The sequence below is a fragment of the Alternaria triticimaculans genome (genome assembly GCF_023758025.1).
Source record: "Alternaria triticimaculans strain BMP 0046 chromosome Unknown scaffold_17, whole genome shotgun sequence".
Lineage (NCBI taxonomy): Eukaryota > Fungi > Ascomycota > Dothideomycetes > Pleosporales > Pleosporaceae > Alternaria > Alternaria triticimaculans.
The window spans coordinates 18,913-35,851 of NW_026055974.1; the positions used below are offsets into that span (position 1 = coordinate 18,913).

General features: G+C 43.3%; 3 protein-coding genes across 3 annotated transcripts; all 3 read right to left on the reverse strand.

Annotated features, from left to right (window-relative positions):
* Positions 1 to 7,652: 7,652 nt before the first annotated feature.
* J4E78_008782 (uncharacterized protein) lies at positions 7,653 to 8,075 on the reverse strand (the record flags this gene model as incomplete). The annotated part of the gene is made up of 1 exon (XM_049369382.1): positions 7,653 to 8,075. One exon carries the CDS (start codon positions 8,073 to 8,075, stop codon positions 7,653 to 7,655), a length of 423 nt encoding a protein of 140 aa, XP_049218706.1.
* Positions 8,076 to 8,832: 757 nt separating this feature from the next.
* On the reverse strand, positions 8,833 to 10,578 carry J4E78_008783 (uncharacterized protein; the record flags this gene model as incomplete). The annotated part of the gene is made up of 3 exons (XM_049369383.1): positions 8,833 to 9,253; positions 9,304 to 10,319; positions 10,372 to 10,578. The coding sequence occupies 3 exons, from the start codon at positions 10,576 to 10,578 to the stop codon at positions 8,833 to 8,835; spliced, it is 1,644 nt and encodes a 547-aa protein (XP_049218707.1).
* Positions 10,579 to 11,582: 1,004 nt separating this feature from the next.
* J4E78_008784 (uncharacterized protein) lies at positions 11,583 to 15,015 on the reverse strand (the record flags this gene model as incomplete). Its single annotated transcript, XM_049369384.1, has 3 exons — positions 11,583 to 12,965; positions 13,013 to 14,796; positions 14,853 to 15,015. 3 exons carry the CDS (start codon positions 15,013 to 15,015, stop codon positions 11,583 to 11,585), a joined length of 3,330 nt encoding a protein of 1,109 aa, XP_049218708.1.
* Positions 15,016 to 16,939: the final 1,924 nt, after the last annotated feature.

Below are 16,939 nucleotides of genomic sequence, written 5' to 3' on the forward strand. Positions count from 1 at the left end.
ATCTTAAAGAAGGCGTATACTAGATATTTATAGTTCTTAATATTATAGAAAGTAACTTTACGTAATAAGGTATTATTAATAACTTCTAGAGTCTAAGTGTTAATAGTAATAAGATCTTATTTACTCTAATCTTTACCTTCTCTAGAAACTATCTAATTATTAGTCTTCTAAGCATTAATACTTTTCTAATTTAGGTAACACCTATAATTAAGCTAGATAGCTTTTAGTTAATTAATTAAAATATCTACTATATATAGTATTTCTTAAACATTACCTAAGTATAGATACTACTTAATAGTCTAGTATATAAGAGCTTAAGTCTTAATATAATATATATTTTTCTTTCTTAACTTTATTCTCTTCTTCTAGAATCTTTTATACTAAGCTAATTACTTTTATAGCGCCTACTAATATAAGCTATATTATTTATTATAATATCTTACTCTTTTATATATAAGCTATAGATCTAGGTAGTAAAACTTTCTTTAGTTAAGAATAAAGGCTTAATAATAGATACTTATTCTCTACTCTAGATAATAGCTTTAAGAAACTACTATTAGTAATAGTTACGCCTTAGGCGCTAAAGTAGTTTTAATATAACTAGTATAGTATATCTTTATAATAGAGACGTAAAGTTATAGCCTTTAATTTTTAAAAATCTACTATAAGTAATAGAGGTTTAGTAGTAATACTAGAAACTAACTAGACTATTACTAAAGCTAATATTATAAAATAGCTTTTAGCTTATAGTAGTAAATATATAATACCTTATAATATATTATATTATTACTTATTAAACTATAGCGCAATTAGCGTAATATCTCTAAGATTATAATAGTATTATTATAATATTTAGAGCTTTATAGGCGTAAACTTTATAATATATAGCTAAAGAAAGAGCTACGCTGCTAGCGCTATAGTAGAAGATATAATAATATAAGCTAATAATTATTATGTCTCTAGAATTATACGTAAAAGTAATAATTAATAATTAAAGTATATTAGTTAACTTCTAGGTATATTATTTTAACTTAGAGTAAGAAAAGTAGATATAGTAGTTAGAATACGCGCTTTACTTATAGCTATATAATCTTTTATATATATAACGTAATATAAAGTGTTATACTTTATATAGATAAGACTAAAATCTTATTTCTTTAGTATATTTATATTTTTATAATACTAGAAGATATATCTAAATATATTAGATCTCTAGTATATAATTTAGTACTATTATACTATTCTATCTATTACTACTCTTTTCTTTATACTAATTCTATTATCTATTTTATCTTACGCTCTATACCTTATAGCTAAGAAAGGTATACTCTAATAAAGATATTCTAGACACTTAGGTTTATTTTATTTTTTTCTTATAGATATATCTACTATCTTTTAATATAGTAACGCTAATATCTAATTATTAATCTAATACGCACTTTACAGCTAGTAAAGCTAAGATATTAATTAACTTAGCCTCTCTAATTTACTACTTCTAGAGTAGAAGACCTAGCGTAGCTACTACTAAATTCTAATTATTACGCTAAGTAGTAAAATATTCTATATCTAGTAAGAAAATATAGGCGCGTAGTAAGCTAATATATAATAAAATCTAGATCTTTATCTAGTAAAATAGCTATTAATACGCTAAACTAAAGTCTAAATTACCTAAGATAAGCGCTTTTACTACTACTTATAAGTATATTAACTAGTATAATAAGTATTAAAATAACTAAGTCTAACTTAATACCTATTATTAATTATATTTTCTATAGCTTAAATTAACTAAAATATATACTTTTACTATTACTATTAAGCTAAAACTTATAAAAATAAGGCTTAAAATAGCTAAGTCTAACTTAGTAGTGTCTATTTAAATAGCTAGAATATTAAAAATATAAAAATAGCTAAGTCTCTAGAAGCTAAAATATATAGGTAGATATTCTAATATCTAAGTAGAAGGCTAACTAAACTACTCTTCTTTAAGTTTAGCTAAACTTTCTTTAGCTTAGAATATCTTCTCTTTCTTAGCCTTTTTAAACCTACTTATTACTAATCTTTATACTTTTCTTATAAATTCTCTTAATATACTTTATTATTTACTAGTATTTTTACTAATATAAACTTATAATTTTATAGTAAATTCTAACTTTTTCTAATCTTTTTTAAGCTAGTTTAAACTCTACTAGCTAACCTTAAGTACTTTATATTTCTTTATCTCTAGCTAGAGTCTAACTCTTACTTTAAGTAAGGTTATTAATAATAATATTCTCTTTCTATAAATATCTTTCTACTATAATATTATTAATATATATAACTTTTAACTATAATATCTTATACCTAAGACTTTAACTTTATATTATATATCTTTAACCTAGTTTATATATCTAGTAATAGCTTTTATACTAAAGGTAACTTATATATAGATAGATTAATAAGAGATAGAATAATAGTATAATAGATATAGCTTAGACTTATATAAAGAGTAATAATAATATAGTAGAGTATTAGATAATAGCGTAATAAGTATAGCTTAGATTTATATAAAAGGTAATAAGAATATTAATAAAGTAAATAGTAATTTAGCGTAGTAATTATAGCTTAGATTAATTAAGTAGATATTAATCTAACTAAAGAATATTAGTATAATTTATTAATTAGATATTATACTAATAAAAAAGAAAAGAATAATTATACTTAATAAGTAAGATTAAGGTATTAATAAATCTATATATCTTAAACCTTTACTTTCTTAGCTAGTAGACTAATAGGCTTTATAGCTACACTAGTAGTAGACTATACTTATTAAGGTTAAAGTAGTTTACTAGATATATTAATTAAGAATAGAGCTAAAAAAGAGAGACTCTTCTTAGAAGTAACCTTAGTATTATTATTATTCTTATTAGTCTTAGCCTTACGCTTATAAAAAGTAGCTATCTTCTTAGTAGTAGTAAACTATAAAAAGTTAGTAAAGTTTATTAAGTTATTACTATTACTTATCTATATATAGTAGAATATTATACTACTTCTTATTACGCTAGCTAGATACTACTTCTTATTAGTAGTAGCTCTAGCTAAAGTAATTATAACTTATATAAATATATAATAATTAAGTAATTAAGCTTATATAAGCTATGCCTTTTACTTATAAAGTATTATAGCCTTCTTAGAAGTAACTTTAGCGTTATTACTATTTTTATTAGTTTTAGCCTTTTACTTATAAAGTATTATAGCTTTATAGAAAGTTAGAAAGGTTTACTAAATTATTACTATTACTTACCTACGTATAGTAGATAAAATATTATACTACTTCTTATTAGTAGTAGCCTTAGCTACTAAAGTAACTATAATATATTAGATAAATAATAATTAAGCGCTATAGTTACTATAACGCAAGAATATTATTTCTAAGTATCTACTACTTTATAGTTATAACTTATATTTAGTAGTTAATAATAAACTATTAGTGTGTACTTAGCTAGGCTACTAAAGCTAAATATTATTAGTATATATACGTAGTATTATTAAGAGTAAGAACTTATAGATCTTAATAGTTTTATTCTTTAGATTCTCTTTAACCTTAGAAGTAAGTAACTTTTTCTTCTTTAGATAGCTATAACTTTTCTAGATATCTAATAATTAAGTATATTATTATTATTATTATTATTATTAGTAGTAAAAGTAGATATAAAAGTAAAAGAAATAGAGGTAAGTAGATAGTAAGTAGAGATTTATAGCGCTTTAGAGTCTATACTTATATTATTAGCTATTACCTAGGCGTAATAAAAGTAAAAGTAAGTATAGTTTATAAACGCTATAGTAATATATATAGAGTTATCTAATAATTAGATAGTAAGTAATATTTCTAGCTAATAGAGTATAACTATAGTATAAACGTTTTAATAGCTATAAGAATAGTAAGAAAAGAGATAAAAAAGTATTATAATAATAGTAATAGTAATAGTAAGCTATACTAATAAGTAATCTAGAAGCTCTACTATAGTAGATATTTACTATAGTAACTATACGCGTTTTAGTAAAGTATAGTATTATTATAATTAGCTACTATAGTAGCTATTAGTAACTATTTAAATATAAGTAAAGTAAGTAAAAGTAAAATAGTAAAATAATAAATATAGCTAACTAAACTAAAGCTTTAATAGTTCTATACTAGATTTATACGCGTTAATATTAGTACTATAAAATACTACTCTAATCTCTTTTTATCTAGAAGACTTATTTTAAATTAACTAATCTACTATATAATACTAATATATCTTAAGCACGCTAGCTTAATTATACTAAAAATATATTTAAATAGACTAGTTTTGTATTTACTATAGTATACTAAGCTCTTTATCTTTAGTTAGTATAATAATATCTTTTAGCTCTAATAATAGAAATAAAGTAAAGCGTATACTTAATATTAACACTAAGTTACTATTCTTATATAGTTTACTACTTATAATTCTTTACTATAATCTTTACTTATATATATATAATAGGCTTTATAAAGACTAAAGACATAACTATAATCTTACTATAGAATTAGTAATTCTAATAACACGTTTAGTACTAAGTATACTATAATATTACTTTATATATAATAGAAAAGTAAATATAGACTTATACGTCTTTAAGTAGAGATTATCTAAACTTAGAATTATATAGTATAATATAGTAGTACTAGCGTATTATTATATAATATTATAAAAGTAATATAATATAAAAAGTTAAATAGTATTATAATAAGAATACGCTAGTTTATAGTAGTAAGTATAGTCTAAAGCTAAAGTAGCGTAAGTAAAGCTTTTTATAACTTTTAGAATATAGAAAAAGTAGTATAATAGAAGTATTACTATTCTTATTATAGTTATAAGAGTAAAAAAAAGCTAGTAAGTATACGCGTCTATAAATAGGCTAGATCTCTAAGTAGAATAAGTCTAAAAGTAGCTATCTAGAATACGTATATAATATAATAAATTAAATTAGACTTTAAAATTTATTAGCTCTTATTATAATAATAAAATAGTATTATAACTTTAATTACTATTAGTGTACTATATAGATAATAGCTATATATTATAGAATAATATATACTATACACCTATTAATCTATAAGACCTACTTATTATATTTTTATATTAGTAGTTAATATTATATAGTAAGTTAAGCGTTAAATGTATTTTGTTATTTAATATATACTTAATAGCTATCTAATATTAACATTTACCTAATATACTATTATACTTTAATATCTAATAGTACTCTAATATATATACTAAATAATATATATTTTTAATATTATAGTAATAGATAAGCTTTATAATTCTTAAAATGTATTATACTTTATAATTTAATATTAAATAACGTTGCTATTCTATCTGCCTTACAGATTGCTATTGCGCAACCTAGGTTTAGCGGTATAGTACGTGTCCTTTATAACTTCTTGAAAGTACGCCACCATTCCTGCTATGGCGCTGAGTTTGTCTCCTTCGTTTGTCATCGAGCGAGTCGAATAGTCTTTGACAACATCTCTCCAAAGTCGAAAAATGTACGGCTGTGTCTCAGCCAACGATGAAGGGTTGTTGAAAGAGCTGATGTTGGCTGAGTAAAAGCTCAGCGATGGACGTACTATTTTGCCGCCTGGTGCGAAGCGAATGGTCGTCAAGCCTGTAGATGCACAGTAACCGTTCCAGTCCGTCCAGCCATGTATACCACGATCCATTTGCTCGCACTTCCATCCAACGGAGTTCTTGCCAAAGATCAAAAGGCGTTGTGAGAGGATGATCTCTTGCAAAGTCCAGGCTCTGTCATGTAGAGGTTCATGCCTGGGGCCCTCGTATGTTGGCAGCAGAGCAATGCTGCCGACGTTACCGTTCCCACAACCCACTGGTATCTCCAGGGCTGGCGGCAGACCATCCCGCACCTGAAGAAAGCCTTCAGCCGAACTCGTTGAGCAAGCGGCCACTATGGTGAAACATGCATTCTGGTAAATCTCGGCCATCTTCGCTATCTCCGTTCGCTTGTCGCTCTCCGAATCCTGTACGATACACAAGGCATCGACCCAGAGAAACTGCAAACCCATAGCTTTGGTAACTCTGACTGCATCTTGCAGCGTTTGCGGAAGGTTGTCGTACGGGATCTTGCGCAAGTGTCGCAACAGGCTCTTTTCGCTTGTAGTGACTGGTTGTGAATAGCCCCAACAGTAGCTCAGTGCTGCATAACGTCCCATTTCCCCATGTTTGGGGATGTATAGTCGAAGGTCTCGTTCCTCGGCCGAAATGTTGGAGAGATTTATCAACCTTGCAGGAAGACTGGATTGGAGGCTCGCGCAATCGTCATGCCGATGGTCGCACTCCACGATCCACGAACGAATCGTACCGAAGGTCACTGGGTCCCCTCGATTCAACTTGGTAGTTGCCTGTGGCAGATACTTCGCCGCAAGATCACCTATAATGACTTTATCAGCTGCGACAAGGCGTCTAGGCTGTGACTGTACCAAAATTCGTTGTCGCTCGGTACTGTAAAGTGCCCGCAAAAACATCGTCCGGGGTGTTGATCATCAAATGTTTTCCTGATAGACGTAGCACGAAGCGAACTGCTCTTTCTTCCTCTGGCGTATTTGAGACAATAGCGGCGGCGCCCTGAAGTCGATTACGTCGAGCTCGTGACTTTTCATCTGCCTGATCTATGAAATCCTTCAGGATCCTGCAAAGCCTGCAGCCATCCTGAGCCTCATCTGTTATATCAGCCCAGGGTTTCGAGTAAATTAAACCTTTGGGTGAGAGCAGCCACGCGATTGGGCTTGTGTCTGTAACTGTAGTGGTAAGTAGACTCGCGCAGATGGGACCTATGTACGCTGGAACCGCCACCACGAGAGGGCGCCCAGGTGATAAAATGTCGCTGTGTGTTATGAGTACCTATCCAGAGGCGGCCGCTCTGAAAGCTTAGTGCAGATTTGTGTGAAAGCATATATGGTAGAGCCAGCTCTGACCATGAGTTACTGGGCATGCATAGATGTTATCGTGCTTACGTTGGCTGCGCGATCATTGATTAGTCGCTTAGCTACCTGGTGTTACACACACGACGTGTCGCTGCCTCGTATCTAACCATTACGCCCAAATAGCTCTCAACCTTTGCCACCCACTCTATCTCATGAAGTCTCGCTATTTCCAAGGCATGCTTATACCTACCTAGGTACCTAGGTAGAACATGCAAATCGCAAGTGTGACCCTGGCGATCAGAATGAACTGGAGATCGCAAGTCTTGAATGTAGACTGTATATTTCGGTGTGCGGAACTTTCTGCGTGTACTTATGTAGTGCTGTTGCCTAGAGAGGCTGAACGACGCTTCCAAACTGGAGCTTACCCAACCAATTAGGCCGTCAGCACGGCAACAAGTCCTGCGCGTTCGAGAATTACCGATGCTACAACAATATGTCTAAGCAAGGTTTGTTGGCCTAGGATACGTAGCAAAGATCGAGTGGTGCAAACTGCATGTAAACAACCACCGTATACCGTGGGAGATACATTTGGATTCATTAGGTATGGGCAGTTGCACTCTACAGCTTGTAGTATCAAAGAGGTTCGGCCAAGATACATGTTGTTAGCATCTGTTCAAGTGCTATCGCTAATTTGAAACTCCTGTCGCTAATTGGTTTCCAAACTCGCCAACGCCCGCTTCTTCTGTTCCTCGCCCATAGGTCGCGGCAGTAGCCCTGGACCCGGGTGCCACATCTCCTCATACGTAGCCTTCGACCCATCGACATCTTCGAGTTCTGGCGTGAGCGCGCGGTAGTCTGGAGGGACGCGGTCCAAGAACGCTTTCACCAGCCGCGGGCTCAATCCGACAGCATCAAGGACTGCACGATCCGCCGATAGATTTCGCAGGACTCCATCTTTGCCCAGGGAGATGACGCTCAGTTCAAGAGGATCCTTGTTGAATTTGGCAAGGATGGTGGTGATTTCTTGTTGGTCGGGTGTGTTGCGATCGAAGGTGTGGGGTTGGTTTGGTGGTGGATCGGACGGAGCTGGCTCTGGCGAAGTCGGCTCTGAGGGAGTATGTGCAGCCATTGTCTGATTTCGCGAAGCTGACGAAGTTTCGATGTGCGCAGTTGAGAGAAATGTCGTCGCTCAGTATTGCAGTTGTGCTGCAGATAAGCATGTCAGAACCGGTGAACACCTGGGCAGCCACATCGACATTGGAACCGCGTCATGTGTGCTGATCGCGATCATGTTGGCACTTGGCAATCCAAGAAGGATTCACTCCCCGGCATGTCATGCATTGGCTTGCATCCGTCGATAGGATTGGATTGGACGATATGCAGTAGGCTAATTGTCCATGAACCAAAGAGGGGGTTGTGAAGAGCCTGGCCGTGAAGAAGTGGAGTGACTGTGGACGTCTAAGGCTTGGGATGTGTAACTTCACTGTCTGATCTGCTTTCTGATCATCACTAAAGCCTGGCAGCAACAGCTAAGAAACCACCGTAGTACTAAGAGGGTTGCGTCCTTCATTTTTACGCACCACCCCCTGATATGAGTTCAGCTATCAACGACGGTCGCTTAAGACACGTTCCAGATAAACTAAGTGAGGATACGCATCACGAAGACAGAAGCACCGGGCCGCAACAAGTAGAATGGGTAGTACAACAAATAGCATTTAGCATCCTGGAGCATAGCGAATGCATGCTACCCAAGACAACCTGGTATCCCGCAACGCCGTACGATGCGCAACCCATAAACCCCTGACCTGGGAAAGCGAGATCCTAAACGCCAATACAGATACTCTGTACAACTATCATCATTTTCGTATACAATCCACATCCTCCGCTCAAGCTGTAGGCCCACTCGCGCCAGGAGCAGCTTCCGCTTCATTCCTACTTGGCCCACTTTGTTGTGCTGAACTCTCATCAGCCCTTTCCCTCCTCGAACGACCAGAGAAGACATCGCTCAGTCGGGCACTGATACGCCTATTCCTCCTATCGCGCGCGCCGTCGACATCCTCGGCGCTCGCGTTTGCACTGCCACTTGCGACATCACCGCTTTGGTTCCTCCGTTGTTCTCTTAGTCGTCGTAGAGCAGAGATGCGCTCTTCGGGCGAGGCGTTCGGCCGTTGACGGAGCGACAGTATGTCGAAGAGCGCGGTACGGCGGCGATGGGAAGTGTCGCCTTCGGGGTTGAGAGGGGGAGCGAGCTCATCTTCTTGCGATCCCGTTGAATCGCGCGAGTTGACTGGGCGGAGGTCGACCCGGCTAGTAGAGATTAGTACAATATCTGTGTGTGACGTCGAGGATTAACATACCACAATGGACATGTGCCGGACACGTTTAGTAACCATGGGTCCACGCATTCTGGATGGAACTTGTGGTCGCATGGAAGAACACGGAGATCTTGACCCTTCTCGAAGTCTTCGGTACAGATCGAGCATCCTAGGCCTTCGTCCGGTGAAGCATTGTCGGTACCCGTTGTCGCACCTGCAGCAACAGGCTGTGCCGGCGCGATGCCGGATTGTTGCTCTTCCGCGGGGTCTGATGTTACGACCTGTGCTGTCTCAGTCGCACCAGGCACAGAAGCCGGAGCCGTGTCGTGCTGGGTCGCAGCCGTGCCTGAGCTCGCTTGCGCTTCCGCGTCCGTGTTCACGCCACTCACATCCCGTGTTTCTGCTGTCGAGCCCAGTTCAACATCGGCAGGTTTGGCCGGCTCTTTTTCGCCAAACTTGACGATGGGTATGGTATCCAGGATAGCTCGTCCCAGTCCTCTTGCCCTACTTTGCCTTGGTCGTCCGAGTACGTTTCGAGGGCCGTATCGCTCGGGGTGGCGATGCGCGCGAACGGCGCCGGTGATGATAATGACGAGGAACAATGCCGTGATGATGCCGGTAATACTGTACAGAATGATCATGGCGACGGCGGTCGAAGGCGAAGGTCCCAAGGGATTCTGCTGACCGTACTGGCCGTTGTTGCCGGAGTCGTTGTTTCCCTCATCCCGTGCCTTGACTTGAACGAAGTATTTCATGGCTGCCGGCATGTCGATGATGTCGTTGCGCACCTTTGCTGAGTCCGCTCTGTTCGTCATCGAGTATATGGCGAACTCGTCCATCATGACCTGTGTCCTGTCCTGAGTGTAGTTGCAGTAGTCTGACGTCCTGCTATACAGTATCACTGCCGAGATGTTGCCTTGCAAGTAGGTCTGTTCGAAGACGCCCTGCGCAGATTCGTAGCCGTTGTAGTCGGTGGTATCGCAGCTGATGTATGCGATTTCGTCATTGGAGATGCCGACGACGCTGGTGTAGTTTGTATTGTACAGATTGCCCTGGACCTAGTGCTTTGTCAGTGCATGAAGGCTATGCGACGAATAGTGTTTGACGAACTGAGTTGGCGGCATCCTTAGTCAATGGGATCAGGTCGGCTATCCTGGTCCCGTCGTCGCCCTGAGCGTTAGTGAGCGGCAGAGTGCCGTCGTAAAGATTTGTACGCGCGGTAGACGTGTTAGACGAGGATATCGTGGCCGTGGCGACGGTCGCGAACAAGAGCCACGCCAATCGCGACGGCAGGCGGCGCGGTCGCACGAGCAGCATCTCAGGGTCTATGCTGTGTATGATGCAACACTGGGTAGCAATATCGCTCGCTCAGCAGCGAACGGCTGACCGTCGGCCTTATCGATGACCAGCACACCAGGCCCGACGCCTCATGGAGAGAAGATCTCGAGCGCGGGGTGTGGCTTCAGCTGTCGCGCGTCCCAAGCCCAGGTGGTTCAAAGCGAGTATACGACAAAGCAAATCCCGCGACTGCGCACTACCATATCGCGCGCGAACACCAAACCGCGACATAGAAATAGACGGGGCGGCGAGGGTCGATTGAAGCCTCGACGGAGAGGCGCGGACGGCCATGGCGTATCGATTGATCTTCACACGCCCGCTGACGCCGGCGACCCACTGTAATCTGCCACTCCGAGACTGCCGCACCATGTGCGCGCACCCTCCTCTCCAATCCTCCCACGTTGGATCGCCCGGGGGACCCACTCCATGCGCTGCGACTTGCGGACTTCGTCGCATCGTGACCTGTAAGATATACCCGCCTCACTCCGCGCATCTCGACTTTGCACGCCCATCGCAGGATGCTGTGAAGCCGTCGTCACTTGCATGGCTGAGCAGCTTTTACGGTCCGACTTCATGTGTCTTTGATCTATAGGCTTCACGTAGACGACTATGCGAAACACGATGTTCAAACAGATCCTGATCAAGTTTCTGTCAGCAGTCCGAGTTAGGAGCTCATGCATATACTTTCTCTGGTGCCGCACCGAAAGAACATTGCACGCTGCATGGGCTAATCATCGATCACCGCTCGACTTGCGTGCAGCCCAATATGGTTTATACTTCACAGATCAACAGAGCATCTTCATGTCCGATTACGTGGCAGTCGTGCCACTATTTGTGCGTTTCATAACTAATTATTCCCAATATAAAGTTTTCCTCAAACGCCTGCGCTATGTACCTTTTGTGCAGAAACCTGCCCATTGCAAATACTCATTAACATTCTTCTTAACATCCCCCTCCATACCTCAATATCACAATAAAGCTTTTCAGTACGCCACACCACTGCGACCTCTTCCAGGTGTCTTGAATGTCATAGACTGCACCTGCTGCTCGACCAAACCCCCAAGCGCCAGCGTGTCCATCGGATCGACGCCCATCTTCTGGAAATCGTTGAATCCGGAGAGGTAAAAGCCGGCAATGACGACAAGATACGACAAGATAAGAATAGAGCCCTTGAAGTAATTGCTCTTACCCTCGCCGTACATGTACGACAAGAGAAAGACGCAGAGGATGACGGTAACCATGTCCCATTGCGGGAAGATGAGCGTGAACGTCTGGCTGGCAACGTCCTGAGCGGGAATGTACCCAGTATGAATGGCACTGTAGAATACCAAAGCCGGAATCTGGAGAAGACACACTTGGAGAGCGTATGCAGAACCAATCTCCATAGAAAGAGCAATGTTGCCGTTCATGGCAAACGAGATGGCGTTGAGGAACTCAGTCGTGTTGGGAACCAGTGCGAAGAGCGTGATACCCAAGAACTTCTCGTCAATGTCAGAGCCCTCGAGAACACCATCAACGGTATTGACGAGGATCTCTGCGATGATGGCATATGCGACGGTCGCAGTCAGCAGGATAGCAGCACTCTTTTGACGGCTCCAGTTCGGCGCATCGTGTCCGCCAGAAGCATGTCCAGTCGCTGTATCAAGCTCCTCGGGCGCAGCCTCTGTGTTTGTTCGTGTGTGAACAGGGCGTTCTGCGTGCGCTTTGTTTGATGTATGGGCCATTTGAGCTGCTTTGCGAGGAGCCCTGGTAACGTCACGCGTCGCCAAAGCGGTCGTCGTTGCCGCGATCTCAGTGATTTGTCGCGCAAGTGACTCTGCAGCATCATCTGTAAGCCCCTCAACGTGGAAAGAGTGGTGCGAGACAGCGTCGCTCTCTTTTGGCGGTACCATGTGCGGTGTGTTGCTATCCGATTTGGATCCAGGCCGACCGGTGTCTGATGCATGGTGTTCAGGTCCAAGACCAACTTCTTGCAAAGTCTGGCTAACCATACGCTTGTACAGCTGGCTGTCGCGTATGTGCGCACGAGATATGGAATTTCCTGTCGCTTGCCTGACGAAAGACGCATGTGGAAAGTCCATGTGGCCGCTTTGACTGAGACTGCTGGCGCTCATCTCGAGTATCTTCTTCTCTTGAGCATCTGGCTCCGTCCAGATTGTCGCTGCATGAGTACGAAGGGTAAACAGAAGACCGATGATGTAGGAGAAGAACAGCAGAGTAGCCGCAAACCAGGTGTAAGGCTTTACAGCTTCGTTGTAGAAGCGATCATTGAGTGCTGGTGTTTGTGAGTAGTAACATCTACGGCAGTCTCGCTCAAGGGGAACGTGGTGATTCGAGTGCACGCATTGGTGGCAGTTGAGTTCGTGCTGGTTTTGGTTAGCACAGGATCGACGTGGAATGGGGCTATACTCACGCTTCCATAGATCTGGTAGAACAATGTCGGACCGAAAGCGCCAATAACGGCGAATAGTAGCATAGTTGAAGTGACACCAGCGGATCGTACGTTGAAACGCTGAGTCTTACGCTTGAGAGCACCAAAGCACATGGACAATCCTGGTAAGAACAAGATACCTGCGAAGATACTGCCGATGATACTACCTTCGACAAGTTGAGCTTTGCCTTGTTTGAGGGCCACGCAGTACAGGAACACTTCGACAACAGTGGAGAAGAAAGCGTTGATAGTAGCACCAACGCCCATCGAGGACTGAGCTGAGATGGACGCCACGGCCTGACCAATGAAGTATGCCAACGGAATGATTGACAACAGTGCTAGGGAGAACAACAGGAACTGATCCGTCAGCCAGAACTTCATCTCCAAGGCCTCAGCCAAGACGAAGTAGTCGAAGATGGTGAAGGCGACCAAGCCAAGGAGGTTGATGAGGAAGATGTTGGTTCCGTCAATGGTGTACTTCCAGTACTTGATACCGACTGCGCGGTAGGTACAGAGCAGGATCGATGACGACTCTCCGGGGCGGCGCACGTTGCCGTTGTCAGAATGGAACGAGAGCGCCAGAGGATGACGCCGCAGATGATCGAACAACAGCAGGGTAGTCTTCCCCATAGGTATAGTGAAGACGAGGAACCAGCACAGAGCCGAGACGAGGAACAACGAGGGTGTGAGGAAGCCGTAGAAGAACAGGAAAAAGACGACACGGCCAAGATTCCACTTGCCGCGGCCAAAAAGCCTCCTCTTAGTGTTGGCCGTGTCGGTGTGGTTGACATTGGCACGTCCATCTCGACCGAGGAGGCTTGTCGTCTCTCCACCTGTGGAATCTACGCTGTTGCGTCTGCGGCCGATCAAGGAGCTTGTGCCAGTTGTTGGGCCGAAGAACAGACGTCCTTCTTCGATGTCGCCGCTCTGCCATTGCTCGTACTCGCTGATGCTGCGGCCCTCGCCCTCGTCCTCTTCTATGTAGGCCTCATCCTGCATGAGCTTGACGTATTTGCCGAAGGGGTAGAAGAGGTAGCCGGCTAGGGCGAAAAGCAAATGCGAGTACTCCTTGCAGCTCTCGTTGAAGCCCAGGAGCGCGCAGAGCAGACCGCCCACAGTCGCAACAGCAGCTAGCCACCATCCGAATACGAGGGTCCAGGCGATATTGAAGAGAAGCAGCCATCGGCTGACGTAGAGGCCGGGTGACGAGTGGATGTCTTCTTCAGCGTTGCGCTGGACCGAACGACCCTTCTTGTAAAGCGCAGGCTTCCAGATCCTGATACCGAAGGGATGTGTGACGTTGATGGCATCCTGGCGGTCGCGCAGCGTGAAGCTCTCGGCGTCGCTCAGGTCGTCATCTTCATCGCCGCCTCCGCTCTCCTCCTCCTCAGCTTGTACCGTCTCCTCGCTGGACGAGGGCGTCACATCTGCATCGCCGCCGGTCGGAGGGCCGGCGTTCTCCTGCTCGACCTCGTCGTCTTCGGTCGAGTCGATGGTGGCTAGGTTGGGCGGGGGCGCGGCGGTGCGGCGGCGGACGGTCGAGGGCTTGCGGCGCAGTGTCTGTCGCTGCTTCTTCTGCTGGTCCTGCTGGGCCTGGTCCAGCTCCACCTCCTCTTCGGCGTCGTCGACACTGAACTCCTGCCCCTTCTGCGGCCATTTGGACGACGTAGCGCGTCGGCTCATGGGCGGCTTCTTGGGCTTGGTCGAGCTTTCGTGCGCCGTCGCGGCGGCCTGCTGGCGGCGCTCGATGCCGGACGTGATGGAGCCTGCAGTGGAATTAGCATCATGGTATCCTCCCCGGGTCGCCAGATGATGCGCGTACCATAGCCAGAGGGTTGCATGGCGGCTTGCGGCCGTCGGCGCGCCGAGTCGCTGGGCGTCGCGCTCTGGGTGGGCGTGTCGCTGCCGGTGCCATAGGTGCTGCTGCGGCGCGACGTCTCGGGCGACGGCTTCGCTTTACCCGCGGCGGGCGTGCGATCTTCCATGGTGGTGTCGCTGTGCGAGGGAGCTGTGAGGTTGGGCAAGGGCAGGCTGTCAGACTATCTGTAGTTCAACCTTGTTTTGGGAGCTGCTGTGGTCACAGCTCAAATGCTCAAACTACGTGGCTCTCCGCACAAGTCACGATTCTGCCGCCGTACAATGACAGCTATTAGGCAAGGGCAAAGATGCATTACCGCGCTCGTCGTGCCCCTCTGGAGTGTGCGAGTGGGTGGGAGCAAAGCTGCAGATGACCCTGTTAGACGTCCATTCCCCGGCGATCCATGACTTTAGCGCCCAATGTCTCACCCTGCTCCAGATAAGATAACCACTGCCCAGGCAAGCTGCACGTAATTCACGGCTTCCGCGGCAACTGAATGTCAATCTCAAGAACCGCCTAGAATAACGGTCGCTGTTAGTGACTTGAAACTATGCTGAACGTGGCGGTGCCGGCATGATGTCATCTGAGCGGTGGCTGGAGAAGTAGTACTAAGGTAGTCTCCTGCACCCCAACGTCCCAATCCTACACCCTCCCAAGACTCACGACATAAGAAAACACATCTGCTGCTGCTAGAACAAGGCGCGAACGCCCAGATAGCTAGATCCTTTGCAGTCTAGAACAACGAGCATTTCGATATCTACGCCTGCATGCGGCTCCACACACTAGTGTCATCAAAGGTTAGCGTTCAGCCCAGCTCCAATGTCACATGCGTGTCGTCGGGCACGTGTACCACCCTTGAGCGGGCATTGCTTCCGTTAGCTTCTACAGACTCCACCAAGGGTGACTACAATCCGTCTCGCATCCTACAGGAAAGATCAGTCAGAAGTATACATCGTCTTAGGAACTGCCTGTTTGTTAACATTGAACAACGTGTATGCAGTAAGACGCAACACAGATTCTTGCCACCAATGACACCATTGGCGCAATGCGCTGGCACAGCCGTAGATGCAGTCACATTTGGGGCAGTGCGAAACTGCCCAACGCGAGCTTCAGCCGCACTCTCGACCCGAACCTAGAACATGCTTGAAAAGACTGCCCTCCTGGCCTCCCGCATCTCAGACCTGGTTTCCGCAGGCGAAGTCACCCCCTGACGTATCTCATCAGCTTCTGTCGTCCCAACCGTACCGGAACATGGACCTCCTGAATACCTTCCTCGTGACCACGAGCGTGGTTGCACTTGCCTACACAGTTCATCTTGTCTACTTGAACAGGATACGCCTACAGAACGGGATTGTCGCAGAGGATACATCGAGAAAGCGTGCTCGGCTCCTCCAAGCGGGACCAGTCATCTGCTCGATACTGGCTGCAATTGCCTTGGTTGTTGTACCGTTACTCGGTAACAGCAGATCTGAAGCCTGTTTGCAAGAAAACCACGAAATCAATCCGGATGTTGGGGGCATTGGTGTCCTGCTTGGCCTTTTTCTACCTTGTCTTGTACTCCTCCTGGTACTAATCTTAGGTCATTTCACAGCACATACTTCAGGTGCGAAAGAACTTTGCATGGCTCAGTGTGCAAGTAAGTTGCGAAGAAATTTGAAGGCTATTCTGGGTTTAACATGGCATAGACTTGCTTTATCTCACGATCAATCTTGCCAAGGGGAGGAAGGGACTGAACTCTCAGGAGCTTGTCATTGCTCTCTCTAGCATTGATGCAGTTAGTGCTTCGGTATCGATGGCCTTCTCGGATAAGGACGTGCTTGCTGCTCGGAAGCTGGTTAGCTTTGGGTTCTTGACGCAGATTGCCGCGTCTATTGTGCAGGCTATAGCTTTCAGCACATACATCCGGCGTGACAAGATACCGTGTCAGTCCTCTACAACGCACCAATCGTCGTCCCAGCACTATTCGGCAGCATACTGGATTTACTTGGCTTTCCGCATCGCGGTATCAGTATTACCATGTGAAGTAGCCTACCGTCTCACATCGAGCCTGA